Source organism: Hermetia illucens, chromosome 6 (genome assembly GCF_905115235.1).
Source record: "Hermetia illucens chromosome 6, iHerIll2.2.curated.20191125, whole genome shotgun sequence".
Lineage (NCBI taxonomy): Eukaryota > Metazoa > Arthropoda > Insecta > Diptera > Stratiomyidae > Hermetia > Hermetia illucens.
Window position 1 is genome coordinate 1440817 of NC_051854.1, and position 27891 is coordinate 1468707.

A 27891-nucleotide genomic window follows, 5' to 3' on the forward strand; every position below is an offset into this window, starting at 1 on the left:
TTGGAAATTGAACATAGACCTGAGGGTTAAGAAGTCCTGTATAGCTTGTAAGTTATGAGGGACCGAGGATGGTTCTTTGAATGTACACTGCCGTGATGCATCCCATCTTAACGTACGTCTCCATTGTATGGTGGCAGCTTTTAAGCGAAACGTACAATGGAACGAAGCTTAATATAGTTCAAAGAGCCACGTGTGGCTCTGCCCTCATGCTCGTCAGATGCTCTCAATGTACTCCTACAGCTCCTCTCCCAAGATCTTCACATAAATATGTTGTAGCGTGTAGTGCCGTCGAACGGCGTGCGTCCGGATGCTGGACAGCGAAGCCCTACGCCCATTATAACATCCTAGATGAAGTGCCTTGGGAAATCTGGGCATTCTCCACGGAATATGCTACACGCAGTGTAAACTTCACGAGAAACTTTGCTGTGAACTTTCCAACCAGGACAGAGTAAAAGACCGGCGGCGTATTGCAAAACTATGTCGCAGTATTCTGCAACGACGGATAAAATATGGTCTGTGGAGTCGGTGCAGGGGTTTTCTCGAATGCACACAAATGTAACATAGTCATTCTGACCGAAAGCCAAGCAGCCATTAAGGCTTTGTAATCAGCGGCGGCATCCTCCAGGCTGGTGGCGGCAGTGCAGAAACACGGTGAATATTCTGGGCGGCACGCTCAAGGGCACCTTACTCTAAGTTCCCGATCATAGGAACATAGAGGCTAAAGAGTGGGCTGACGGACTGCAGTCACGTACCTCAAATGGCGAAGGCTCACCACCTGTGCCAAGCCAAGGAGGATTTCGTCCGCCTATAATAAAACCCGATCGCGAGAACTCTTGTGCTAAACATGTGCAAATGCATACAAGATTACGGTGGGCACTGGCCTGTGGAGAAGAGGGAGAAACCCCAAGCACTTCCTTTGCGATTGCCCAGCTCCAGCTAGAGCCAGACTGCGGACACTTTGTAAACAACTCTTAAGGAACCTCAGAGAGATCTTTAGCTACAAGGTGGGAGAGCTGCTTTCCTTGGTGGATGCTACAGGCTGGCTCTGAAGATCTGAACCGGCTGCACTCTGCCTCCTGGCTTTTATCACAACAGTTATGGTTTTACTAGTTTTTGGCGCCAAAATGGCGCACCACGACGATAATTGGGCTTCTCTGACCTGGAGTTCCTTATTAAGGCAGGTCTAGACCGGATAGCGGTTGTTGCGTCGTCGATGATGATGATGATCAACTAGAGGAGTTACGTTAGGCATCTGATGAAAAACGGTTCGAATTGATCAACAGAAAAAACTTCGTGTTCTATCATAAAAACACGCTCCTTTGATGCCCCGCCTGAAATTGTAGTGGTGTAATTGTTGATGGACTCCAGATAATACCCTCATTGACTTTAATTTACTTTCATTTAAACGTTTATGATGTATGGAAAAAAGCACAACAAATAAACGCATGTTGTTGACAAAAAAAGATGGGTAACATAGATATGATTCACAAAAAGCAAACGAGAAACAAACTTATGAACTAGGACAAGACTTCGGTGGAAAGAACTGACTAACGACTGAGAAAACGTGTTAGTATACTCGTACAATACTTCCCATCTAACCTGTGATAAAATATAGCTGCCCAAATTGTGTGTCCACGTACAAACTGGGTACCTGAAGCGATTACACATTCGACTGAGGTCTCCACAATGAAATAAAATTGGTTATCAAAGAGAGCCGCTTGTTTACCTACCAACCACACCACATAAACAACTATATTACAATATGACAAGACATGCATATCTCGCTGTAAACTCCCTGGACATCATGTCATATATTTCCTCTCAAAGTCCCATTGAAGAAAACATCGAAGATATTAGTTTTCAGAGGAAAGCCCATATAAGTCGTAAGTCCACAAACAATCAACTCTTAGATATTGAACAATGAAACCAAAATAACGAGTCGAAAATACGAATTGAACTAAAGATTAAAAAGATAAGTTGAACTGATTTACGACCAAGCTCGTGAAATCCGCAAGATATGACTCAAACGAGTGAGTAGCTTGAGAGGAAACTGAAGGTGTAAAACAAAGAATCAATTTAAACATTCAACTAGTTTAATATCATCATGCTATGCCACTAAACATAAACATACACATATACATTTATATTTTCCATACAATCATCCTTTGTTTTTTTTTTCTCGTTGAAATAATAAATTTTTAAGAAAGTTACTGGAAATGACATCAGCAGAAAATAACTTGTACATAAACAACGTAGAAAAATATGCGTACATTTTGAAAATAAACTGAATACACTTATATACTTAAAGAATGTAAAGTTATATATAATATTTTTGGCTTTTTAGCAAATATTTAGTAAACATTTTCAGATAAAAAAAAATGTAGAAATGTTTCCATACACAACAAATAAAAAGCTTTTAGTGAACAACATTCAACTGACTAGAAGCTTACAAGTAATATCGGACCCGTATTGTGTATGTAAATCATCTTTGTCACAATACGAGAAAAAAAGGATTAGTTACAAAATGTCGGAGCCATGTGAGAATATCATTTTCCGTATTCTTTGGAAATTCAAGCCATGTTTTAAGAAAAAAACGAAACCGACTTTCAAGGATAAAAATACATACAAACTTAACAAATATCCATTTTGATAATACTTACGACACCGAGGAAATTAATATAATTATCATTTTGATCTTTCTTTCGCTATTACAAAAATAATGGTCACAACATATCACTATACCACATTTACATATTGATATATTGCATATGCTTATAAATATCACAAAATAAAGAGGCTGCCACCGTTGTCCTACGAAAACAACTAAAATCTGGTGTTTAATTTCGTCTATCTTCATTGAATTTCATCTTGTCTGTTTCTAAAGTAGCTTCCATCTAATACAAAGATAACTTTGATTAGCATTAGGTTTATATAGAATTAGTCTTAGATCGATAGAGAGAAAGAGATTTGAGGGGATAGAATAGAGATTGGATCATGAATAAAATATAATATGTTGTTGTTTGTAGGGTATTTAGGCTGAATATGATGATGTGTGTTTTTTGAATATATTTTGAATAATATCTTTTCCGGGATTTTGCGACTAATTATAATGTTTCTATGTGTGTAGGGATTTGCTCACGGAATGAGTGCCTATCGAGGATATCCAAGTGCAGCTGATAGCAATGGCTCCCAGGATCGGTTAATGTCCATGTATAGATTCGTGCATTGTTCTGATAGCGAATCATCTTCATCGAGTATTGTTACAGGGAACAGATCATTCTGTAAAGAAAGACAAAAGGAAATGGGGGATATATTTTTTAAATGGAATGCTACGGAAAATTATAATTATGAAAAGTATAAAGGAAATAGCTTCCGTGGTAGATGCAGTGCTAATCGTGGTTAATATGAGGGGACTCCGAAAAGGCATTTGCTACCTCGAAACAACCAAAAAGCTTAAGAGATAAAATGTTTATAGGCACAGTTTGACAGATTACTCTGAAAATTTCTTCGCGAATTCTTCATTCCTGATAACGATTCATCCTTTATATCTAAAGCAGCGTGATAATTCGATTGAGCATCAGTGAATCTAATGAAAAGGCCTCCTCGCATTTTTAAACTTAGAAACGAAGTTGACACCGCTGGCGTCATGTACAACGCCGGAAATACAATTGACACAATAAACACACAAGCCGGAACTTATGGTGAAAAAGATACAGACGCCCTAACTCCACAGAACATCAGCTTGGTATGTCTAGCTTTATGCAAGTAAATCATGTCGTTTACCTAGGATGGCAAATTTATAAGGGGCAAGAATTTTTCTTTCAATTGACAGGCAAGTAAAATATATATTTGAAAAGATTAATTAAGACCTATCTTACTCTGTGGATCTAAGACTCGAAGATGTAGAGAGCTTCTGAAAACCACATAGTTTCGTTCCAGCAATTCCAATTGCCGATATCCCGGGGAAATACTTACTAGAAGATGACAAACGCAAAACATGCGAAAGCATCAATGAATGTAATGTGCACGCTGCGTCCTAAATGCTATTCTAAGTAAAATGATATGCTACTTTTCGCTCACATTTCCTTCCGGTGCCATCTACCCCCCGTAAGAAAGGCTTAAGCCTGTCCAAGGAGACCGGTGCTCAAAATAGTGAGGAGGCAAAAGAGGCACCAGCCTTGTCTGCATAGTCAAGAACAAAATGACCATAGGAAAACCTCCATGGAATGGCACCGCGAAACGCTACATTCACTTAGACTTGCTGGTCGTGAGGTGTGATAGGCGGATGTACTGACGCTCAACACATTGGCTAATAGCAGCCTGAAGGTTCATTTACCTCTATGAACACAAATCGAGCTTTGATAGAAACATACTATACCAAAAACGAGACTTAAATCAGAGGGAGCCGAAAGAGAAAGAGTTGCTTTTGTGTACGCAATACACAGGGTTAGAGATAGGCAAGTCATGAGTCAGTCGACTCAATCGTGCTACTCAGTCCATTGATGTAAGTGAGTCGACTCATTACAAAAGAGGCAAGTCGACTCAGAAGAGTCGACGAGATCGAACCGCCTCAGAAGATTCGATGGCACCGAACCGCCTCAATTGATGCGACAGCACATCATCACAATCTCAACAACGTCATGAGCATGCTACACATCCGACTCAGCGAGAAGCAGTATGTTGATGCAGTGTTCTTTGTGCATTGTCGATGCATTTCTGCTTTGCGAATGCAACCAACATGAGTATTGCAAATGTGTAACCAATGGACGCGTACAATTTAAGCATGTCATAGTGACCTCCAGTCTTTTAACTGACGGTTCATCGGTTTACCGTTGGATGGTGAGTGCACTGGCTTAAGAAAAATCTATAGCGAACGTATATCTCGGGGTTGAGCAATGGCCCAGACATGCTCCGGTATGTGCTCAACGATGACGTAGGACTCGAAGTGGATGTAATGTTAAATAAGTCTAACTGTTAGTCTCAGGAAAACACCGTCTCTGCGTAGAAGAAGTTTGGCCGAAAGGGTTAGCCATTCGTAAGGCACGTGTAGTAGACACAAAGATCGTGTCCAAGAAGACAACATTTGTCGAAAAATCGACTGGCTGGGATGTTGATCCCGCCAATCCGGGATAAAGCGTCAGTGTTAAAGTTGTCTTTATCGAACAAATGTCGAATGTCCGATGTAAATTGACCAATGAAGGCTAGGTGCCGAAATTGACGCGGGGACGATTTGTCGGACTTTTGCCGTAAGGCTTATCATTGACTATTATGTAAATGGAGGCGCGGCACACATCTGCAACACGCTTGTCAAATGGCCAAGTCATCGCGCATAATTCAAAACGCGCTTCCAATTGAACTGTTTAATTACTTAGCAAGCCCTCTAACAGTAATGCGTCGGTCTTCGTGGACAATAACATCAGCTGTGTTGATCGAAACACTAGTGCGTGGTGTAGAGGGGCGCCCTGAACGCTGCTCATCTGTTATATTCTCTCTATCCTCCTAGAATGTTGTACACCCCTTGTAGAATGTAACCTGCTTCATAACATGATCACCATATGATTACCACTACAGTTAACATATCATACGCGTTTTTCCTATTTTTGCGGATTTTCACTAAAAAATTGTCGTTGCTCCTATTTATCATTCAATCTGTGAACCGATCGTCTTGAAACTGCATGCTAAACATGATGGTATGCCGAATTATCACCTTACCCAACTCCTCCCTACCTGCGACTAGTCGACCGCCAAAAGCTTCAAGGGGTACGTAGCACTAGTGTTATCCCGAAGCGAGCCAACATAGACAGCGAATGAATCTCCCATACTGCTTCTCTCCGAGTAATCGCACACCCACCTAAAGCACGCCCGCCAGTCCTCACCATGTGCTTCAAGTAATGGCTTTTTTTTATTTATACATTTTCATGCATGAAATGCATGAAACTACGGTTTCCAGACTTGTACAATCAGTATCCGAAATTTGTCTTGATAAATTTAGCTCTTCCCTGATGTCTGAGAGAATTTCTCTCAGACATCAACCAAAGAAGTTAATTCCCTGACACACTCTGCTTCAATACAGGCTTAAAACTTTCAAACTAGTCACCAGACTGCATAACATTATTTTGCACGATTAAGCAGCATCAACGATCTTTATGACTCTCTAACTATTGCTGTTGGCTGTTTTGATGAAATTTAAGCTTCGCGACTAAAACCAGCTCCAATAACACAAACCATCAAAATTTTATCCAACAACTATTCAAATTTCCGTTAACAAAATAAAATTCCTTTTTCTGTAATGCTCCAGCAGTGCCATGATCTGTTTGGGCCACTTTCCAGACTACACCCAGGTAATATTCGACCGATAATTTAAGCACAAATGACAGTTCTTGCATTCCTTACCGAGAAGTCCATTAAAAACTTCCTGGCAAAATATGGACACAACAAAAAAGGCTCCAGAAAAATTTTTCGTTTATCTGGAATCCCTGACTCAATCAATGTTTATTCAGTATAGCTTCCAAAAGAATTCAAACTCCTTCTTGTACTCTATAAAAACTTGGGGGACAGTAAATCCTTCATTGCACAAAAGTGTACATTTGAGTGTCAATCTTAGACAGAAACCTTAACACAATGTCATTCGAAGTTGCGCCCTTCTACGCTAGATATTCTGCTGAGCGTATTAACTCACTGCAAATCAACACAATTGTAAAATTCACGTTTCAGTCTAGAATGACACAAGAGGAGGATATCAAACCGCTGGATCGCTGCTTGGCTAACTATTTCCCCATTTTTTTTTTGCAAGCAAAAATATTTTCCAATCTCGTTCTCTGAAGTCACAGGATTATGACTCAACTCCAAGCACTTTTCAAGAACTATCAAATAAAGTGAAATCAAAATTTCTACTTACATTTTTCGCTTGCCACAACTGTTCAAGCATCCGTAGAAATCGTTGCATTTCCGAACTGCTGGCAAAAAATATCACTAAATCATCTGAATTCTCGCGTACTTCCTGACAAGAGAACTCCAAAATGCACCACCAACTATCATTGTGCGATGGTATACGTATGGCGATCATTTCTTCAATGGCGGCACTCGTTAAAACTTCAACACCGGAATTTTTCCCATAGATACTGCTCATGCTTGTGAAGCTCTTCTCATTTTCAACAGAATAATGGATTTGCGAGTGATGTCCTTGTTGCGTTGTGTTTGTATGTGTTGTTAGAGTTGTTACTGTTGTCGATCGTGATAGTTGTGACGAGAGCTTTGTCGGCGTTGATGTTAGAGATGAATTTGAGCGATGTGTATTTTTAGTTGGCGTACTGACTACGGAACTCATCTGAAAATGAAATGAAGGAAGTTCGTGTGAGAATAGAAACGGAAAAGTCCCAGCAATTGAGCTTTGCTATCAGATTTTATATATTCTATATATCGAATACAAATAAAAATATCTACTTACTGCACTGCTTATATCTAAAGTATTCGGATCAACATTCTCCTTGAATGGAGAAGCTTTTCCTAGCGAGGAGCTATCGCCTGACTTATTAACACGACGCAATGGGGCTCGGAAGTCCTCGCGCAACGTGATCAAGTGATTCTCAGTCATAACCAATGTACAACCGAGAGTTTTGTGCTTCTCTTGCATCTCAAACAACTGCAAATATAAATTAATCAAAATGACTCATCCTCCCCATTCTATTCAACATGCAATACACACTCTTACCCCGCTAGCAGTTTGTACTAGCGCTTGTAACCATTCCGATGCCACATATTCATCGGGTGCTGCCAATTGTAATACTTCGTGCTTTAGTAGAATTTCAAAACAATGCGGCCGTCCTGTTTTCACGGCTCGTCGAGCACCTTGACACTCAGCTAGTGCCATAGCCCATGTTGGAAGTTTCTGTGTCGAGTCATTGAACATGTAAAGTACTCCAGCCCTGCAATTGCAAGCGTTATATACATATGTGAAAGGTAAAACCAGTGGAAAATTACGGAGACAAAGTTTCAGCAGCAAAAAAAGAAAGGAAGCAAAAAAGCAAGTTCTTCTTTTTTTTATTCTTCAAATTTTACACTTACTTCAACAAAAAGTATCCGGGTTGCCAAGTTTCCCGCATCACGGTCGTCTCTTGCAAACGTCGATGCATCAAAAAGCCCTTAATATGCGGTCCTAGAGGCTCCTGTTCAGACCCCAAAGCGCCAGCCGGAACATTGACAACAGCATAATATACCCACGCGTCTTTCCGTGAAACAGACGAGTTTTCACATACAAAAGCTTGTAGCGGGGCTAAATGTTCCAACGTCAACTGACCGACTGCCGGAAGAGTAGAGCCACTACGTCGTGCGCAAAGTTCCAAGTTGGCTACCAGCCCGTCAGCTGGATACGGTCCACCCGCCAACAACACTTGCTGCATGTCCCTCGCGCTGTTACTTAAAAGCACAGTATTTCCGTATGGACCCATCTACAAAGCAAAATATCATTTCAAAGCTGCATCCTTAAGCAATTACTTCGCTCTCTTACCAAAATCACATCCAGTTCCGAATACGCCAAAACGAATTTATTGCACAATCGATTGCGAACTAAGTCAGTAACATATAAGGTCCGATCAGTCAGGAAAACTAAAACAGGAGTCATATATCCCTCCCTGCTGTATCCAGTATACAACTTAAACACCTGTGAAAATACAAAAACTTCACCTGAAAACCTTCCAAACACTCCAAATCATCACAAATTTCCTCACCTTCAGTAAAACCTCATTCTCTTCCCGCAACAGATGTAAACAATTTCCATTGAATATTTCAACGGAAATCTCACCAATTCCCAATTCGAATCGTGAAATATCACCTGCCATTCCAGCCTCAGCACCCACAAGCTCTCTACGTGGCGAATTCACCCCAGACATTTCGATTTCCATAGCAATTTCCGCATTTAAATCCTCAATTAATTCAGGGTTTCGTGGCTTCACCCCCTTCAAATATAAATTGCCAGCAAAAAGCTTTTGCTCGTTCTTAATCTTATCAGCAAAGAAATTATTCCTTCGAATCGAAGTCTCTATGATTTTCTTTTGTGTCACATTGCGGAGGAAACGATTAATCAAACTCGACTTTGGAGGCTTTAGTAAGTTTTGTGTACTGGAATGAGCAGAATCCTGTTTCTCAGGCGTACTTTCCGGATAATCTAAAATAACTATATCACTTTCATTCTTATCGGCGTCTGTAGTAATTGTTAAAATATCATCGAACTCTTCACTGAAAAGTGTGTTTTTCGAATCACGACCAGTTCCATACAAATTGAAGAGATCGGGGCTCATTCGAGCGCGATCGTAACGAGCCGTTGCGAGAGTTCCACCGCTACCATTGCGGCGTTTCATGGGTGATGGAAGATGCCGATTTTGTGCCCAATTCGCTGTCTGTTTTTGCGATATTGGCGACAATTTGCTGGAGTTGGCATGGACTTTTTGCCAAGGTGTATCAGACAAGTCGCAATTATTTGTAGTTGTGTTAGTTGAAGTAGTGACATCGGAGCAAATTGATTGCCTGTCTACCGATGCTGTCATGATATTGCACGAAGAGCGTCGTTGTTTTCCTTGCAGTTGCTGCTGTTTCGTTGGAGTTCCATCCCCAGAGCCTGATTTCTTTGGGAAGAACTGCATTGTCTCGTCCTCCTTTTTTACTGTGGGAGATGTCGCGGTCTCTGTCAAGCTTTTAAATATGTTCACAAAAGTCTGTTTAATTGGAGCCGAAATGAAGGTAGACGTCATGGATTGCGAAGATTCCGCTACCGGAGTGGCCTTCTCCCCAACTCCCACTACGTTTGGATCAACGGGCTCCGCTTCGTATGTATAAGAAACTCCGGTGTGCTCAAAAACTGTACTTTCACAATTGATTATAAACTTATTACGGAACTGTGACATGTCAGATACAATATCTGCAGGCGGAGCTGTTATTTCAGCTTCCGGCGTCTTATCCCCCTTATCAGATTGCTTTTCGTCGTCACTGTTTTGTCGTGTGGGAGCATACAAATCATCTTCGTTTTTGCGTCGCAACTGCTCGTCCACATTATGAACAAATTTCTTCTTTTGATTATTCTGATCGGTTTTTAAGCCTCCATCTAGGCTTTTGCTTAAGAACGGGCGAGGCTTCATCGGAGAAGTTGGTTTCACTGGCTCATTCTCCGGTATACACTCATATACGGATTGCACATCTTCCGAACCCTCTGGCACGCCACGTTCGGGCAATGGAATTGTAAAAATACTTTTCAATGACCCAAAAATCATTTTACTATTGTCAATCAAGTTATTTACATCGTGAACATTGAACTTTTTCATTTTATTGTTCAAATCATGCTCTTGAATGATATCAGTATGCCGACGAGTTTTTTTCAAGCAACTGGTCTTTGGCTTTTTCTCCTTGCTCCAAACCGACTTGCGAGTATTATTCTCGTTCAAATAGTCAATGCTTGGTTCGGAAAAGTAACAGTTCTCCCCGATGAAATTGTTGTTAGTGTTATTCATCCCAATGCAGTCGCAGGAACTCGACTTAGCCTGGGTATATTTGCCAGGATTCCCATTCTTGTTGCCATTATCTTCTCCACCGGAATCCTCCAAGCTGGAGTTGGAACTTGAGCATGAACATTTGTACAAGCGCTTCTCATGGTTTGCATTCTTCCGCTGTGCTTTGTCCTGGTGGTGGTACTCAAATACACCGGAATTGTCGTATTGCAAGTAATTACTCTCAACGTTTTCATAAATATCGGCATTTCCATAATCTAGAACATCTGAGCAAGCATTTCGGTATACAACTTGCCCAGCTTGATTCTCTGCTTGATGGTTGTGGAACTCCTCGCCATCCCCTTCGGAACACCAAGAATAACGGCCGGGAACAACGCCTGCCTTCCTCCCGTTCTTGTAGGTAATGAAGCCGTGCTCGATATGAATGTTATCTGTGCGAGTATTTTTCAGTATATCTTCGTGAAACGACACTCGCTTCTTGGGAGCCTGTTTTGTGACAGCGTGTGGTTTCTTCACTCTTCGCCTGTAAACAATATTCTCCGTGTCGAATGTCGAACAATTACTGGTCGTCATAATATCTTCAGTGGTTGTATTTGTTGTAATGTCCGGTTGCTTCTGTTCAACGACATTCGAGTTCTCAAAATCACTTTTAGTCATTGCAATGAGAGGCTTCGGCGATTGTTCGCCAGCCGGTAAGACTAGATCTGGCAATTGATTGTTTATCCCACTGGTAACGCTTAAATTTCCTGATGTCGGTCCGGTCGTCGTTACAGCTGTAGACTTATCATCGAATTCGAAACCATTTTGCGACGATATTGATTCTATCATTAATTCACTGGACTCGGAGTCGAGTAGTTGTACGCCTGAATCACTGGGTGTAGTGTCTTCGAGGATACTTCCAATGCTGGACGACATTGCGTTGTTTTTCAAATCATTCGCCTGAATATTAGTTGATATCGCATTGGTTGCATGCTGATTGAGTAGAGCGGCTAATACTGTGTCCGGATCGAATTTTGTGTTTTGACTTTTCTCGTCGAGTATTGGATCCATTGTAACATCGAATTGTGCTGGTTTTTCAGTTAAAATTTCTGTTAAGGGAAGAGAATATGAACCAATTATTTAGAGTTCATAATTTTAGAAAACAAATTGAAGAAACGATGTCTGGTTTGATTAGAAAACCATGAGAAGCGGTTATTTACAACCTTCTGTTCAATAAAGAGTCCGTATATGCATACCCTTAATAAGGATCGAAATACGCTCGTCATTTCAAGGTCAGTAAAAAGATGAATTGAATGCCAGACGGATATACAGCCAAATAGATGGACATTGATCGATTATTTGGCCTCCTTACTACCCGCAGTACCGCAGAAAGATGCCATTCGACTCGTACTAACAAGAAAAGAAAGTACAGAATTCCTTCATTTTTTTGGATGGAGGTGCACAAGATTGCAGCAGTTAGTGGGAATCACACCCACTAAAACCACCCCCACTTTTTCGCCCATATCCCGCCCACCATAAATATTACTTTGCAGGGAAGACTCTAGGATACACCAGTAAGTTCAAATCACACGTTCATTGCGCTCTCCATCTGCAACTTCTTTGGTATTGCGGATATTGTTGCTTTTGTCATGCTCCAATCTCAGCATTCCCTTCATTCGAAAATTCTTCTATGGTTGTATTATCCCACATTTCGTCTGATCCGGAACAAAATGTGAAGATTAATCCCACCTTACCTAACGGACACCTTTCCACGCCAGAAGCCCCGTCAAAAACAAGGCTGACAAGAATGTCAATCACAGAAAACTGGCAAAGAAATGAAGGTCCACTGAAATGCTGCCAGTACCAGAAGGCCATAACAGCAGATTAGCTGGTATAGCAAGATTACAAAGAATGAGGAGGCCTGTACTGTCGACGGCGAAGCCCACCGTCTTCAAATGCAATCGATCTCAAGAGGTGGAGGAATAACACAAGCAGAGCAGAGTGTGTAAATGCTCGGACGCCAGCCAAGCAACCTCTGCAAACAGGTAAGAAGCAACAGCCGGATTTTCTCGGTTCGTGCGTTACTAACATCAGCGACGTCTGGGAAGGCGTAGAACTCAAAATCATCCCATACGAGGAAACCCCCAGGAAACCGGTCGCCCGCATCTGAATCTGCATGAATAACGACAAACTCGCCCTTATTCGCCTTCAAAACCCCAATATTCCCAATTGATAAGAGTGGCACGAGAGACGAACTGCAGTCAAAGTTCAGTGCTCTGGAAAAGCAATTCGAAACCGCCTTTAAAGCCTCGTGTCTTACTAAATACAGCAAGAAGACATTGCCACCGGGAAGATGACCAAGGATATTTACAACATTAAGACTTTGTAATCAGCGGCGACATTCTCCAGGATGATGGGGAAACGCGCTAAACAGTCTGGATGGCACGCTCAAGATCACACTCCTCCACTCCACTCCAATCCACTCCGGTCATTTGAAAATAGAGGGGAATGTGCGGGTTAACGACCTGACCAAGCGGAGCTCTTCTCTTCTCAGTCCTTCGATAGGCACAGTCTGTGTCCCGCTGATGACTGTCAAGGGTGGAATCTATCCTACTTAGCAGCCGTGGACCCCAGATAGCGAAAGCTCACCACCTGTACTACATTAAGGATTTGGCCAGTCTGTAACAAAACCCGATCGCGAGATCTTTTGCACCAGACGCGTGCAAATGCATACAAGGTAGCCATTTACAATTCGCTTTGCCGAAGCTGGGAAGAAGAGAGAGAAACCCTCATGCTCTTCCTTTGCGGCATCAAAACGGCGCACGACAGGGCTAATTGGCCTGCTCGGAGTGGCCACTGATGCCTGCCTATCGACCTACCCCACAAACTCTTCTGGTATGTTCTGTGGTAAAACCCGTTTGCCAATTCTTTAAAATTGAATAAAAACCAAACCAATGAGAATATTTGTAAAATTTTAATCTTGGATGAAAGTATTTTCAACTACATTAATAATGGAGGATAACACCATTGAGATGGCCACCCTAGGAGCATTTGGTGGATATGATACGAGATCCCCAATTTTCAAAAACTTTTGGTATAAAGCCGGCGTAATATCGGCAATTTCGCGCGGCTGTTTGACTACTTATGTGGCAGGAGCGCAATCTTATTGAAAATAGATGCTGTCAATGTTGATTTCATCCAAACTGGGCTAAAGAAATCAACAACCAACGTTCTATACCTCTCTGTAGTGACAGTCACTGCCCGGTTGGCATCGTTCCCGAAGAAGTATGGCCCAATAACGCCTCCAGACTACAATCCTCTCGCTGGGGTCTCCAAGGTCTCGTGTGGATTGTTCTCTGCCCAATAACGACAATTTTGTTTGTTAACATATCCTTTCAACCAAAAATGTGCTTCACCGCTGAAGATGATTAGTTAGTGTTAGTTTCGAGCTGCTCTAAGGCCCAATCAACAAACACACGGCGGCTGCGATGATAATTTGGCTTACGCTGCTGTGTTAGTTGCATTTTAAATGGGTGTTGGCTCAGGTCTTTCCGCCAAATTCGCCAAGTTACTTCAATGTGAAGAAATCGCCCGCTGAACCGCATCGAAAACAACGTGTCGAGACTGGTTCCGTCGGTTCAAAGATAGCGATTTCGATCTGAGCGACAAGGATCGTGAAAATCGGCCCACGAAAATTAAGGACCACGAATTGGAGGCTCTTTTGGACGAGGAGGATACGCAAAGGCAGAAAATGCTCGCCAAGCAATTAGGTGTTTCTCAAAAAGCCGTTTCCATGCGTCTACGTGCAATGGGTACAGTTCAAAACATCGGAAAATGGGTGCCGCATGAATTGAACGATAGGCAGATGGAGCGGCGCCAAACACATGCGAAATATTGCTTGCCAAACACAAATAAAAGATGTTTTTACATCAGATTTTGAATGGCGACGTAAAGTGGATTTATTTCGAGAATCTTAAACGAAAAAAATTGTGGGTTGATGCCGACCAACCAGCATCGGACGGAAGACGATTCTGGGCGTGTGGTAGGATCAGCGGGGTATTGTCTACTATAAACTGTTGAAACCTGGTGAAACTGCCGATGCCTACCATTATCACCAACAAGTCATCAAATTGCATCGTGATCTGAATGAAAAACGGCTGGAATATCAGCAAAGACATGAAAAACTATCATCTGTTTTCATTGATGGGCCACTCGCTCCCTGAGCAGCGTCCGAAAATGGCTTGATGAGTGGTTTGCCTTGGAAGATCAACAATTTTATTGGCATGGTGTCCATAAATTACCCCAGAGATGGAAAATATGTGTAGATTTTGAATAGTTTTTTTTATGGTTCCTTTAAAAAAAACAGCAGATTTAAGCTTGCACACCTGGTATTTTTCCCTGACCGAGCAAGGCGACGATGTACAGGGGTTAATTGATCGAGTGCCGACAAAGTTGACTCAAATTTTTGAATGAGGCGACGGATATAACGCTCATTCGGACGATTGTGTGGAAAGTTCAGGTAACGATCTTTGCGGGCGCGTCACAGATCGCAGATATTCGTAACAATGCTGAACAATTTGCATACGTTGTTCGGTTGTGTATCCTTCCATGATGGATTGTCAAAGGGTATTGAAGATTGCTGCAAAACTTAATGTCAGAAATGAAATTGGGTTGAAAAGTTATCCCTCTGGAAAAACCCTATATAATCGACCTGGGAACCAGACGTCCTTAAAATGCGAGTGAAGTCCTCCTACTCCAAGAAACTCTATTTGTTTGCACGCAGAAATTCGAGCAAGTAAATACTCCTTGGAAATTAAAATCTGCGAAGCGGTCCATGTTTTTTATAGAGTTTTATTAAATATCCCAATTTCTGCCGCAATCCGAAAATATTGTTAACTTTATCCAGGACATTTACATTTGACGGAGAACAACTCTCGACTTTTTCTCAGAATTCACTGGTGGCGACTCATCTGATCTATTTTGGCACGAGCTTAATTCAGTCCACTTTGTTTTGCCAACCAAGAATTAGTCATCAAAACGTTGTTGTCCTGCCAATGTTCCAGCGCTTCAGGAATCCCCAGGCTGTCCGCACCAACTCAATTCAATCCTGAAATTTCCACACTTTTCCTCCAACAAATGGCACAATCTCCATTCCGTAGTAATCAATCAGTCTGATTAACAGCCATCCCACATAGACTGCACCGGAAAAATCGATTGCTCCCCTAAAATCACTGAACCACCGCATATTGAAGCCATTCCGCGAAAAAGCCCCAGCCACGCGAAATTATTCATCTCGCAACAACTAGCCTTGGCCAATTGCCGTAAACAAACTATTTTTAAAGCGACAACGACCAAGCATCTCTTTGTTTTGCTTTCGGGGGCGCAACCACTTGATTTCCCATTAGAATCGTCGTCACTCACCTTCGATCTGCTGCGGAAAATCCATTTTTGCGTTTTGTCGTCGTTTCTAAATAAAAAATTAAAATCCAATCATGAATCACTCTCACTTCACCGACAACATATCAGACTTCTTCACCGTATTTTGTCAATTGCGAAGTCATTTTTGCCCGTCGAGGAACGGAGGAATTTCGCACTGCACAAAAATGACCGACCCAATCATCGACTCCAAGCAAAAAACACAAACTATCGATTTGACACCAAATTTATGGCACACTGACAGTCGCCTGACAGCTGAGCTATAATGGATGCTTGCCGCAGTGTTTGCATGCAGAGGGCATGTCGGTCGTGGCAGGCTGGCTGTCACCGCTAGAAGTCTGCGTGTTGATACTCCATTATTGTTTTTGCCGGACATATAAAGTGTGGCAGCCGCGGTTAGTGTAAAGTGGTCGGTTTACTTTCGGAAGTGCGCTACACCATGCCGCCAACTATACAGAATGGTTCAACGAATACCGCCGAGAAACGCCCACAGCGGCCGGCGGAGCGAAGGTAAGTCCGGTAGACTCATTGGTGATGCCTTGCTCGTTCACAAAATCTTGTCTTGGCCAGGCCCGAGTTAATGATGCGCGTCAAATACTGCAACAGTCTCCCCGATATCCCGTTTGATCTGAAGTTCCTCGTGTATCCGTTTGAAAACGATCGGTTTATCCAGTACAACCCAACGTCGCTGGAGCGGAACTACAAATATGAAGTCCTGACTGAGCACGATCTTGGCGTCGGCATCGATTTGATAAACCGCGATATCTACCACCCCGATCCGTACGCCCAACTTGACCCGGCAGATGAGAAGCTGCTCGAGGAAGATGTTCATACGCCTCAAGACTCCATCCGTTCGCGCCAGCACTCGCGGGCCGTATCATGGTTGCGTAAATCCGAATATATTTCCACCGAACAGACTCGTTTCCAACCGCAAACAATGGAGAAAGTGGAAGCCAAGGTGGGCTACAACGTCAAGAAGAGTCTTCGCGAAGAAACGCTCTACCTGGACCGAGACGCTCAGATCAAAGCAATCGAGAAGACATTCGAGGACTCCAAGAAAGAAATTTCAAAACATTACAGCAAGCCCAACGTTGTTCCCGTGGAGATACTTCCAATTTTCCCCGATTTCAAAAACTGGAAGTATCCCTGTGCCCAAGTTATTTTCGACAGCGATCCTGCTCCGGTTGGCAAGAATGTGCCAGCACAACTCGAGGAGATGTCGCAAGCCATGATCCGTGGTGTGATGGATGAAAGTGGCGAGCAGTTCGTAGCCTACTTTCTGCCCACCGAGGACACACTCGAGAAGCGTCGTCGCGATTTCGCCAGCAACATTCTCTACGAAGACGAGGAGGAGTATGAGTACAAGATCGCCAGAGAGTACAATTGGAATGTGAAGAGCAAGGCGTCGAAGGGTTACGAGGAGAATTACTTCTTCGTTGTTCGCCCCGATGGCGTCTTTTACGATGAACTCGAGACACGCGTGCGACTCAGCAAGCGTCGACAAAAGATCGGACAGCAGCCGAACAATACAAAGCTGGTGGTCAAGCATCGTCCACTCGACGCAACCGAGCACCGCATGCAACGCTACCGCGAAAAACAGCTGGAGCAGCCCGGCGACGAGGATGACGAGGAGGAAATGGAAGTCGACGCTGATGAGGAAGAGGGCGAAGACAACCGCGAGGATGAAAACAACCAGCAACAGCAAGATGACGAGGAACGCGAACGAGACAGGCAGTCGCGGTCGCGCTCAAGAGGCAAAACCCGTTCTCCTTCGAACTCAGCATCCCGATCCAGGTCCCGTTCTCAGTCTTCCCGGTCACGCTCGCGATCTCGATCTCCAGCGAAATCCAAGAGTCGATCACGATCCAAATCGCGCCCCAAGTCCCGTTCCCGTTCCAGAGCAAAATCACAATCTCGATCGCGTTCCCGTTCAGCTTCAGGTTCGCGTAGCCGGTCCCGCTCGAAGACCAAATCGCCCTCACGTTCACGAAGTCGCACCCATTCACCCTCAAAGTCGCGATCAGTTTCGCGGTCACGTTCTCGTTCGCGTAGTGCATCGCATTCACCGTCCCGATCTAAGTCAGGATCCCGAACACCATCACGATCTCGTAGCCGGTCCAAGTCAAAGTCCGCATCGCGATCACGCTCCCGTTCGGCTTCTGGCTCACGTACTCCATCACGTTCTAGATCAGGCAGCAGAACGCCATCGCACTCACGTAGCGCAACACCCTCGGGAAGTGGATCTGATGAGGAGTAGGCACGAAGAATACATAATTTTAGCTGACCGTTATATGTGTATGTAAATAAGAAATAAATTTAGGAAAAAACTGCGGAGTTTCACTTAATGTCATCAAGTTCATTTGATCTTTTGGTCCGGAAGAATTTAACGAAGGAAATTGATTGCAATTTTACGCTCCATCCAGCTACGCGCGCCCTCACAACTTCACCCTTCAAAGTAGACACAGTAGATGGCTTTACCCTGAAAGCCAGTTCCTGCCCACAATGGTACCGCTAGTCCGGCACCCTGGTCTGACCATGATTCAGGTGGCGTAATTGAACAAGCCCTCACATGACCTCCTCCCGGTGGCCATTGAAAACTACCATCAAATCGGCCAAGAGTGTGTTTGTCTGTTGGCCATGTTTCTACCAAGGATGTTCCGTAAATACCCGGCCTGACCCAGAGATGACGGTAGTTGTTTGAAAAATATCATCATGAACGGCGCAACAACCGGTATCCGGTCGAGACCTTCCTTAATAAGGAACTCCAGACACCCCGATTTTGCGCCGAGGTCCACCAATTCGGTATCCCTAAAAGCTATCTGTGGTCAAAGTGTAGTATAGGTCCCAGGGCGAAACGTGGATCGATACCTCCTTCACCTTCATGGATGGATTTCAAAACGACGAACCCGGCAACGACAGCGGAATAATGATTTGCGCTTTTTTTTCATGGAACGTGCGCTTCTTGTACAGACTGAATGCTGCCGAGCAGCTGGTCGATACCCTGTCCCAATATGATGCAACAGCATTGCAAGAAATACGCTGGACAGATAGCGGTTTCCTGGAAAAGAGCCGCTACACAATATATTATAGCGGCCATCCAGTAAACTATGTTCTCGGAGTAGGTTTCTTAGTCAGTCAAAAAATGAAACCTGCTGTTATCCGCTTCGAAAATATAAGCGAAAGGCTATGCACTTTGCATTTTTCGAGGCAAATTTAGAAATATAAGCCTCATAAACGTTCACTCCCCTACAGCAGAGTCGGAGAAGGATACCTTCTACAAAGCGATTGAGCGGACCCTCGAAGCCTGTCCCAAGTATGATATCAAAATCATACTTGGAGATTTCAACAGTCAAGTAGGGACGGAGCTGGTATTCAGGTGATACGTCGGCTCCCCATAGCTTATATAGGGGATACCAATGATAACGGACTGCGGATTATTCAGTTAGCTGTATCACACGAAATGGTTGTTGGAAGTACCTGATTTGCGCGGTCAGAGTGAATACTGAAGCCATTCACAACACAGCCCTCCGCAACACATATAAGGGGGAAATGGATGCCGCAATAATCGCAACTAACAGATGTTCTGCAGGTGAAGCATCAACAAATGATCTTCACAACCACCCGAAAAACGTTATCATTGGTATCGGTATGGAGGGTATTTCCAGGCCATGTCCATGGACCACCGTATTTTTTCCCGATATTTGGGTTGGATAGTTTCTGAGAACGGGTCCTTGAAGCAACTCACCTTTTTTGGACCCCCTTGGCAATAAATGTGGAAACCAATATCGGGTTCGGAAAGTACTTATCGAGACTGTTTATTTGATACCCCACACGACTACACCTTTTGCATATAGGGGGACCCTATTAAACACAACGTTCAACTATGTGACTCAGTGCATGCAATGGGATTCATAGGTCCTACCTTTCTACCAAATTTCGTGTTAATAGGAATACCTGTTTCTGAAATAGTAGGTGTGATAGATAAATAGAGAGTAAACCAATTTTAATAAGGTTCTTAGTGACTGTTTTTTTGCCTTCCTCAATCTGTTAGCTATCGCAAATAGGCTAACCAGCTTGATTTTTTCAGTACTTCGTAGGTTTATATAATAGCCATATTGCGGAGAGCATCATATGCCTTTAATTAAGGTAGATATTAACGGAAAAATAAAGTTAACTAAACTCTTGAGGAATAGTTCAGTATTTGCACTTGGCTTCCGAAATCAACCTATTACAAGCTTCATTAATAATATGTGGATCACAGATTAGCCTGAGATGCACGAACTTAATAAGATTTTTCAGCCTACTGTAACGACAAAGCTACTTACTACTACTTTTGCTGAATTGCCCGAAGCACACATTGCCGACATCTTGTCTGTATGATGGAAGTGGCAGTAACTTCTCAAACACTGTAGTAATTTGACTCAGCAGCGTTTTTTATATGTAGATTTCCATCTCCAGCCATAAAAAGAAAATGAATAAGCAGAATATTACTCTGTTAAGGGTAAGTCGCATCGCGTCCTTAAACAACTATTGCGCCCCATAAACAGAATAAAGCTTCCACTATATTACACCAAACATTTTTGTAAAAAAAAAAATTCAAAACATATTTATCGTCTTAGCGCTGTGCTGAGTCATATTGCAATGGAATCGGCTGATATTGTAGTGGGATTCCCCGAATGCAATGCGTTTCTACGATTTGTGCTTTGATACGATGTGAGACCGAGAGTGTAGAAATAGAATCTGAGGAGACCAAAGAAAGGTTATATCAACTCTCATTTTTATAAAAGCCTTAGCTTGGGTACATGGAGCTCATCATACTCGTTTCATGTGGGAAGTTAATCATCAGAAAGTGTTGTTATCGAGTGCTATCGTGTAGAAATTTATAAAGCGTTTTGAAAATACAATAGAGAATATATACGGTCCAAGTGTATATGGACCTGCATATATCGGTTCGGGATTCCGAGTGCTGTGAAATAGAAAAAAAGAATACATTCTTGTTACGCCATCTTCCCTTTTACCTGTGTGTTCGCAACTAATATGGGAGTTCGAGGCTTGCAAACATTCCTCCAGAAGAAAGTAAAGGATGGAATTGTACCTATAAAAATCGCTGATGAAGTTGACAAATACAAAAAGTAGGATCTATAATTAGCACAGAAATTTCAGATCTAGAGATGTTTTTTTTCTGCTGTTTCTTAAAGATTTCACAACGGCAAGAAACCTCTCATAGTTATTGACCTACTTACTCTACAATCATCCTTCCACCAGAGCAACGAAGAACTCATCCTTGGAGGCCGTTATCATATTTACGCTGAAGAATTCAGGAGTACCATGCGTCGACTTAAGTCACTTGGGGTGAAAATAGTGTTTTTCATTGATGGAACGTCCTCCGAAGAAAAAGTTCCTACACGTTTAGAGCGTCGAATGAACGGGTACAATAAAGGGATTCGAATATTGAGTGAAATAAACTCCCTTGGTTTTCCGACAAAAGACAGCCTATCCAATATCAATCCGCGACTTCCGATGCCTTTTCTAACGTACATTGCCAGTTTAGCAAGAGAGTTCGGTACTGTCCATGTTTCGGTACTGAATGACTGTGATGTGGAAGCAGCGGAGTATGCAACCAGAAATGAAGCACTTGCAGTTCTGACCAACGATACAGACTATTTGATTTTTGAAGGCTCCTGGCACTTCTGGTCTTCAACTGATTTGGATATTAAGACTTTAACTACGAAAGAATTTAATCGTGATGCTTTGCGTGTTCATTTGAATTTGAGAAGCGATCAAATGGCTATTCTGGCGACTTTGGCAGGAAACGATTTTGTACCTTCTGGGAGTTTTCAGGTAAGCACATGATGTCGATCATAAATTAAGAGTCGGTAGCTAGTTCTTCAAATTGTCCACGGAAACAGCAGTTTATTGTTTGAATTAGGGTATCATCGATGTTACTAGTCATAATAATATAATATCCACGTTGTCCATTGAATTGATGTTTTGAGGGTCGTCGCTTTTTCGTTTATCGTCGATGTACTCTCTTACGTATTCCTCGAATCTTGTGATCACTATATTAGGCGATGACGACTTTACGGTACGTCAAATCGTCAGGGTGCTTCATCTCTGATCGAAGCGGCTCGCAGATGTTAAGTGCTCCTTTATATAATTCAGAGAACACAACTTGACTACGAATTATAATATATTGAGCGCAAATCCGCCCATACTATTGACCAGAACTTGGCCAGAGCTAAAAATATTTTTTTTTTTTTGAGAATTGCGGGGTCCTAAGCCCGCATCAACTTGATGCCGGATCGGACGAAATGGGGAGCAACTTGCTCCCCCTTTTTTTGGTCCACGGACCGCTCGTTTAGGGCTTAGTAGTATAGAACGTTCAAATCCACAGAAATTCTCCACCTAAATCCTTCGAGAAGGAAGTCAAGGTAGACAAACTGTAAAAAAATGAAATAAATTATGCAATCCCGGGGAGGGAGCTGGACCCGGTTTTCATCCCCACGACCCTGCCTTCACCTCACCAAGCTTCGCTCGAAAGTTAGTCAGCTAGGACTTTAGCAACAGGTGCCACAAATTCAACAAGTTCTCGGTGCAATTAAATAAATAGATATATGAGATTGAATCTTATTTATTCCAGGATTTTTATGCAATTGCACAATCAATACGAAGTCATAATTTGTCGGTCAACGATTATGAAGCTATACCTTCGATTCTGCCTAGGCTGAAGGTTTATGATATTAAAGCTAGCCTCAAATCATATTCCTATGTAAGTATCTTATTTAGCTTTATTACGTATATTTTTGTAGATTACATACTAACTACACGAGCCCAATAATTCTGTCCTCTTCCAGCGTGCTTTAAAGAGAAAATATCCATCAAATTTACTTAAGATGGTATCCCAAGCCGATGGCATCATGAATTACTCAATGCTTGCAGATAAAACAGTAATTATTCCTATGGATTATTTTGATCTATCTAAAACGGATATGCAACCTTTTTTCGATTTAATACGGCCTCTACTACGTCGAGTGATGGGAATTTTACTTCAACACGAAGGTAGACCAGGGATACGAACCTTCTTTTGTAAGCTGCAAGCCAACAGTGGTTACGAAAAGATTCTTCTTGAACCACAATATCCACGAAGTAAGTAGATCGATAATGGAAAGCTATTGCCGACAGAGAAAAAGTGAGTAATCAAAGGTTGCTGCTAGGTTTTACTGTAATATATCCAAAATACGAGTAGTATTTTCTTAAATAAAACAGATCAAGACCCATTCGTTTAGTCGAGAGAAAACCCATGGACATTTGAATTGGTTGAGAGAAGACTTTTTGAAAACTTGTTTGGATACTTTTCATCTAAAGCTATATTTTTCCCAGCCAACAAAATCAATCTATGTAAGCGTTACGTCTTACTGTCTTCCTAGTTGTTGTGAAATGTTAATGAAATATTGTTTCAAACATTGTTTCGCTCTCATCGGTAACTTAGGCGTGATCATAAAATGACTTTATTCCTTTTAAACAAACCGAACCATCAAGCTTGAAGATTTACTTTTCCTTAGAGCTCATATCCCAATAACAGTCCTGTGAGTTGGGGCTTACCTGTTGTCGTAAGAGACAACTAAAAGGGATAGAAATTTGTGGCTAGCAACTTGCAAATTTTGGATCTTTATTGGTACCAAAACGGCAACAACGGATAAGGACCAACCTCATGCCGAAAACCTTTGGCTATAAATACAAATGCTTTCTAGGAGCAGCTCAGGGGAGACTTCCTAAAGGTGATATTATGATTTGAATGCCATGATTGGCTCTGACAACACCTTACTCGGGCATGTGTTGGGGAAACAGTCTTGGCGACCGTAAGGATAATGGTGGGAGATTTGTGAATTTCTGCAACTTTCACCGCCTCGTCATTAATAGGACATTGTTCGAGGACAGAACTTACCATAACGTCAGTTTGGTTTCAATTGACCGATACTACACAAGCAATCAGATCGATCACTTCGCGATCAGCAGTGGATTTAAGAGCTGCCTTCTGGATGTTCATAACAAGAGAGGCGCTGGCCTCGAAAGGAATCACGATTTGAAGGTCGCTTACGTTCACTTGCGTGTTACGTCCGCCACTTCTTGCAGGGTTGGGGAGCTGTGACAATCAATGCACTCAAACGGAATAAAGCCGCTAGGTGCGACGGTCTTCCCGCAGTGTTATTTGTCGTTGCATCTGCAATTATTGCAGATCTGTTAATTCTATTCATACGGAAATCTTGAGGATCCGAGACCTTTCAAAGGAGTGGAAAAAGAGGATGATCGATAAGATTCCAGGGCACCCGCTTTGAGTTGAGTGAAGAGGTATCTACGTACTCCCTGCTGTTGCAAATATGATAGCTAAAATAATTCTGGAATGCATTAAACAGCATCTTTAAGGCTTGATCGACGGAGAGCAGGCTGGGTTCCGCTCTGGGTCTTCTTGCATTGGCCACATCAACACCCTCCGGATCATTTTGAAATAGTGCGTGGAGTTTAGATCTTCGCTTGATCTGCTCTTCATCGATTTCAAGAAAGCTTTCGATAGCATCAATATGGAGTGTATCTATTGTGCTCTACGCAAGATTGACATTCCGGAGAAACTAATACTATTATCAAAGCGACATACGATGGAAAAATGGCAAATCTTGGAGGATTTCGAGGTGCAAAGCGGAGTCCACTAGGGTTGCATCTTGTCTATGATATTATTTCTTTTTGTTATAGGTGTCGTTCATAATGCTACTTTGTCCGAAGGACGTGGAGAAGTTTAGTGGACCATGACATCTTTCCTCAAACACCTCAACTACGTTGATGACATCTGTTAGCTCTCACTGGGTCATCTACCTTGGCCAAATGGCTGTGGATTTGGAAAGAGAGCTACTTGCTTCTCCCGGAAACTGAGTATAAACACCAACAAAATCAAGGTTCTCAGTTTGACAAGTAATCACACCCTCTCTAACTGCATTAATCCGCAGAGCATCGAAGGCGTAGATCAGTTTGTAGATCTAGGAAGTATTAACAGCGCTAGATTTGCTTTCGCTGCTTTGCGTAAAATCTGGAAAAGCAGTTATCTCAACAAGAAGATCAAGTTGAGACTGTTCTGTGCTAGTGTGCTTTCCGTATTGCTAAGTCAACCCCACTGTTACTCAAAAGCTCCAAGCCTTCGTTAACACCTGTCGGCACCGTATCATCAGAGTACGCTGGGCTGATCAGTGGATAAGTCACACATTAAGAAATGATGTTGTGGTTGACAAACTATACCCCACAAAAGGATATTTGGCAACCATATATATAAATCTCCTTAAAAGCTCACTTGCACACTAACACCAGGGTTTTTATTATGACATCGCTTCAGTACATATTGTATCATTGACAGTATTCAAGTAAAATGTCTGACCTAGATAGTGAATAGTGAAAATGAGGAAGAATTTCAGCATTGAATTATCGCGGAATATATGCCACAAAAGTCCCCATTCAAGCCACTTTCTATGAGATATGAAAACGAACACCCCACTCCCACCCCCACTCGTTTTTATTAAGCCTTATTTAAAATACAGCAGTTCGAGGAATCTAATATTTTTCAAATTTCATAAAACACAGGTAGAGCAAAAGGTGAGCCATCCCTCAGTAGGCTTCTAGCACATAGAGAAGGATTGGACACAAAGCTAGACGAAACCCGTATGAAATTAGCTTGTTGGGCAATTTCTCCCATGCTAAAGTTGGACACATTTTCTCAGTTGCCTTCTAAGCAGGTAGCGTGTGTAACAACACTATTTTATCTTGTTAAGGTATTTAAAACTTTCCTAATTTAAATCCAAATTACAAGTATTTTCTTTTAGAAATGGCAAATCTCCATCGACGAAGCGGACTGTTTATTGCTAGCCTGCAACATGCGGGCGACGGAACTCAATTACGTTAAACCCATAAAGGAGCGTGCTGCAAGAATCGCATTTTTATTTACCAACACCCTTGTATATATCCAAAATTGCTTTCATGCTGTTGGTCTTAAAAAATTTTGTTCAATTGTACCATTTGACGGATTAGTTTTTCACTACTTCAATAAGACGTGGTATTTCAAAGATCAAAAATTCAAAGATGAAAAGCTGGAACCTTTTGTTGCCTTAAGGATTTATGATACAGAAAGTTAGTTCCAATTTTTTTAAATCTTTTTTAAACTTACTTAGGATATTGAATTTATATTCCATTGTTGTCGAAATAAAATAAAGGTTCATCCTTGTTTTGAGTTTTAAACATGGCTTTATGTTGCGGGATCATACTGCATTAGAGAAAAGTCCTTATTTTGAATAGAAAGTACGGAAAAGATAGTAGAGAGAGAGAGAGAGAATTCGACGGTGCGAAGGTCAACGTCCCGGCGGCGTTATGGATGTTTGTGTCGATCACTATGCTCTTTTGCGATGCTACACGTACCGATCGTACATAATTAAGGATAATGAAAGTGAAACTGAAGTAGAGTCCCATTGAAAATATGTAATAACAAAAAAGATTCCGGGAATGTGTTAGGTTTCGAAAAGATTTGGAAAGGGGGCGTATAGTATACCGAAATCAATGAAAGCAAGCTGGTAAAGAATCTCCGGAAAGCTGTTTACAGATACAATAAACACATTTCGTATGTAACCATAAAACTTAGAATGCCTGACCCACCACTTCCGCGAATTCGATGTCCATCTGAAATCAGTATATCAGACATCAGGAAGGAGGCAGGCCTCAGTGAGACAGTTTTTAAATGGTATCTGCGTTATCTGATGGAAGGTCTGAAATCAGAAGAGACCTTTAAGAAGACTCAGGACAGACCTAAGCCATCATTATCGGAACCTAGAAAGCGGGGAGCAGCGGAGATTAGTCCATGCGAGGGGAATGCTAAAAAAAAACCCCAAACCTGGCCCAAAGAGGGGGAAATCCCGGATAGGGCAGGAGTCAAAGAGCTCGCCGTTAGCTATGCTAACGCGGTCAAGGGCATTCGAGTGGCCCTATTGCCGAAAACGTTTCCGAAGCAAATATCCACTCGTGAGAAGCAGGAAACTATCAAAGGCCTCGTCGTCAGGCAGCGAATCAATGCCTGACGACTGGAAAAGATGCATTATCTGTCTCAAACATAAAAAGGGAGATATAATACAGTGCAGCAATTATAGAGGTATCACGTTGGTGAGCACCATCTATAGGATATTGTCCGCTATCTTGCTAGGCCGGATAGTCTCATACGCCCAGAACATCATTGGTCCATACCAAAGAGGCTTCACTCCAGGCAAATCAACAACAGATCAGATTTTCTCTCTGCAGCAGATGGAAAAACTGTTGGAATATGGACATCAATTACACTATCTTTTCATCGACTTTAAAGCCGCCTATGATAACCTAGTCAGGGTAAAACTATACACGGCCATGAGAATTCGATATCCCGACGAAGTTGATAAGACTGACTAGGCTGACCCTGACCAATGTGCGAGGCCAGATAAAAGCAACAGCATCGCTCTCAAAACCTTACGACATCAACAAGGGGATGGCCTGTCATGCGTCCTCTTTAACCTAGCACTGAAGAAAGTGATCCGTGATGCTGAGGTAAATGCGAGGGGTACGATCCTCTTTAAGTTCACCCAACTACTGGGCTATGCTAACGATATCGACATCATGGCAACAACGACCCGAGATGTACAAACTGCCTTGATCCAGATCGAGCAGGGCCTTGAAAGACCATTGTTAGACTGGCGCACTAAACTCTGTGTTCTTAGATAATTTGCCTAAAATGTCTTTACTGATGATTCATTGAACCTAATTTTGTTGGATGTCCTTTTTATTAGGATAAGTTTACAACTAATTCTCGTTTATAAGTAACCATATCATTTTTTTTTCTTTGCATCAATTGATCGGCCAGTACTGTTCAAATTGGTGCAACTTTTGCCCTTTAATAAGGGCAATTAAACCCAAGCTAAATTAAAAG

The 27891-nt window shown here is 42.2% G+C and overlaps 3 protein-coding genes across 6 annotated transcripts; 2 read left to right on the forward strand and 1 right to left on the reverse strand.

Annotated features, from left to right (window-relative positions):
- Positions 1-419: 419 nt before the first annotated feature.
- Positions 420-16117, reverse strand: LOC119658588. 3 transcript variants are annotated; one of them, XM_038066046.1, is made up of 9 exons: positions 15897-16117; positions 8727-11584; positions 8507-8659; positions 8065-8447; positions 7706-7925; positions 7448-7642; positions 6899-7327; positions 3140-3279; positions 420-2894 (listed from the first exon to the last, which is right to left on the reverse strand). In XM_038066046.1, the coding sequence occupies exons 1-8, from the start codon at positions 15919-15921 to the stop codon at positions 3151-3153; spliced, it is 4392 nt and encodes a 1463-aa protein (XP_037921974.1). In that variant the 5' UTR covers positions 15922-16117; the 3' UTR covers positions 420-2894; positions 3140-3150. The 3 variants fall into 3 exon arrangements, with proteins under 3 accessions (XP_037921974.1, XP_037921976.1, XP_037921973.1); XM_038066048.1 differs by having other exon boundaries at positions 420-3279; positions 7712-7925; XM_038066045.1 differs by having other exon boundaries at positions 420-3279.
- Positions 16118-16208: 91 nt separating this feature from the next.
- Positions 16209-18238, forward strand: LOC119659856 (RNA polymerase II-associated factor 1 homolog). The gene is made up of 2 exons (XM_038068161.1): positions 16209-16421; positions 16482-18238. The coding sequence occupies exons 1-2, from the start codon at positions 16351-16353 to the stop codon at positions 18166-18168; spliced, it is 1758 nt and encodes a 585-aa protein (XP_037924089.1). The 5' UTR covers positions 16209-16350; the 3' UTR covers positions 18169-18238.
- A 2084-nt stretch (positions 18239-20322) lies between these two features.
- LOC119660505 lies at positions 20323-26180 on the forward strand. 2 transcript variants are annotated; one of them, XM_038069103.1, is made up of 7 exons: positions 20326-20412; positions 20531-21043; positions 21110-21752; positions 22552-22680; positions 22766-23057; positions 25536-25723; positions 25775-26180. In XM_038069103.1, exons 2-7 carry the CDS (start codon positions 20949-20951, stop codon positions 26081-26083), a joined length of 1656 nt encoding a protein of 551 aa, XP_037925031.1. In that variant the 5' UTR covers positions 20326-20412; positions 20531-20948; the 3' UTR covers positions 26084-26180. The 2 variants fall into 2 exon arrangements, with proteins under 2 accessions (XP_037925030.1, XP_037925031.1); XM_038069102.1 differs by having other exon boundaries at positions 20323-21043.
- The last annotated feature ends 1711 nt before the right edge of the window (positions 26181-27891 follow it).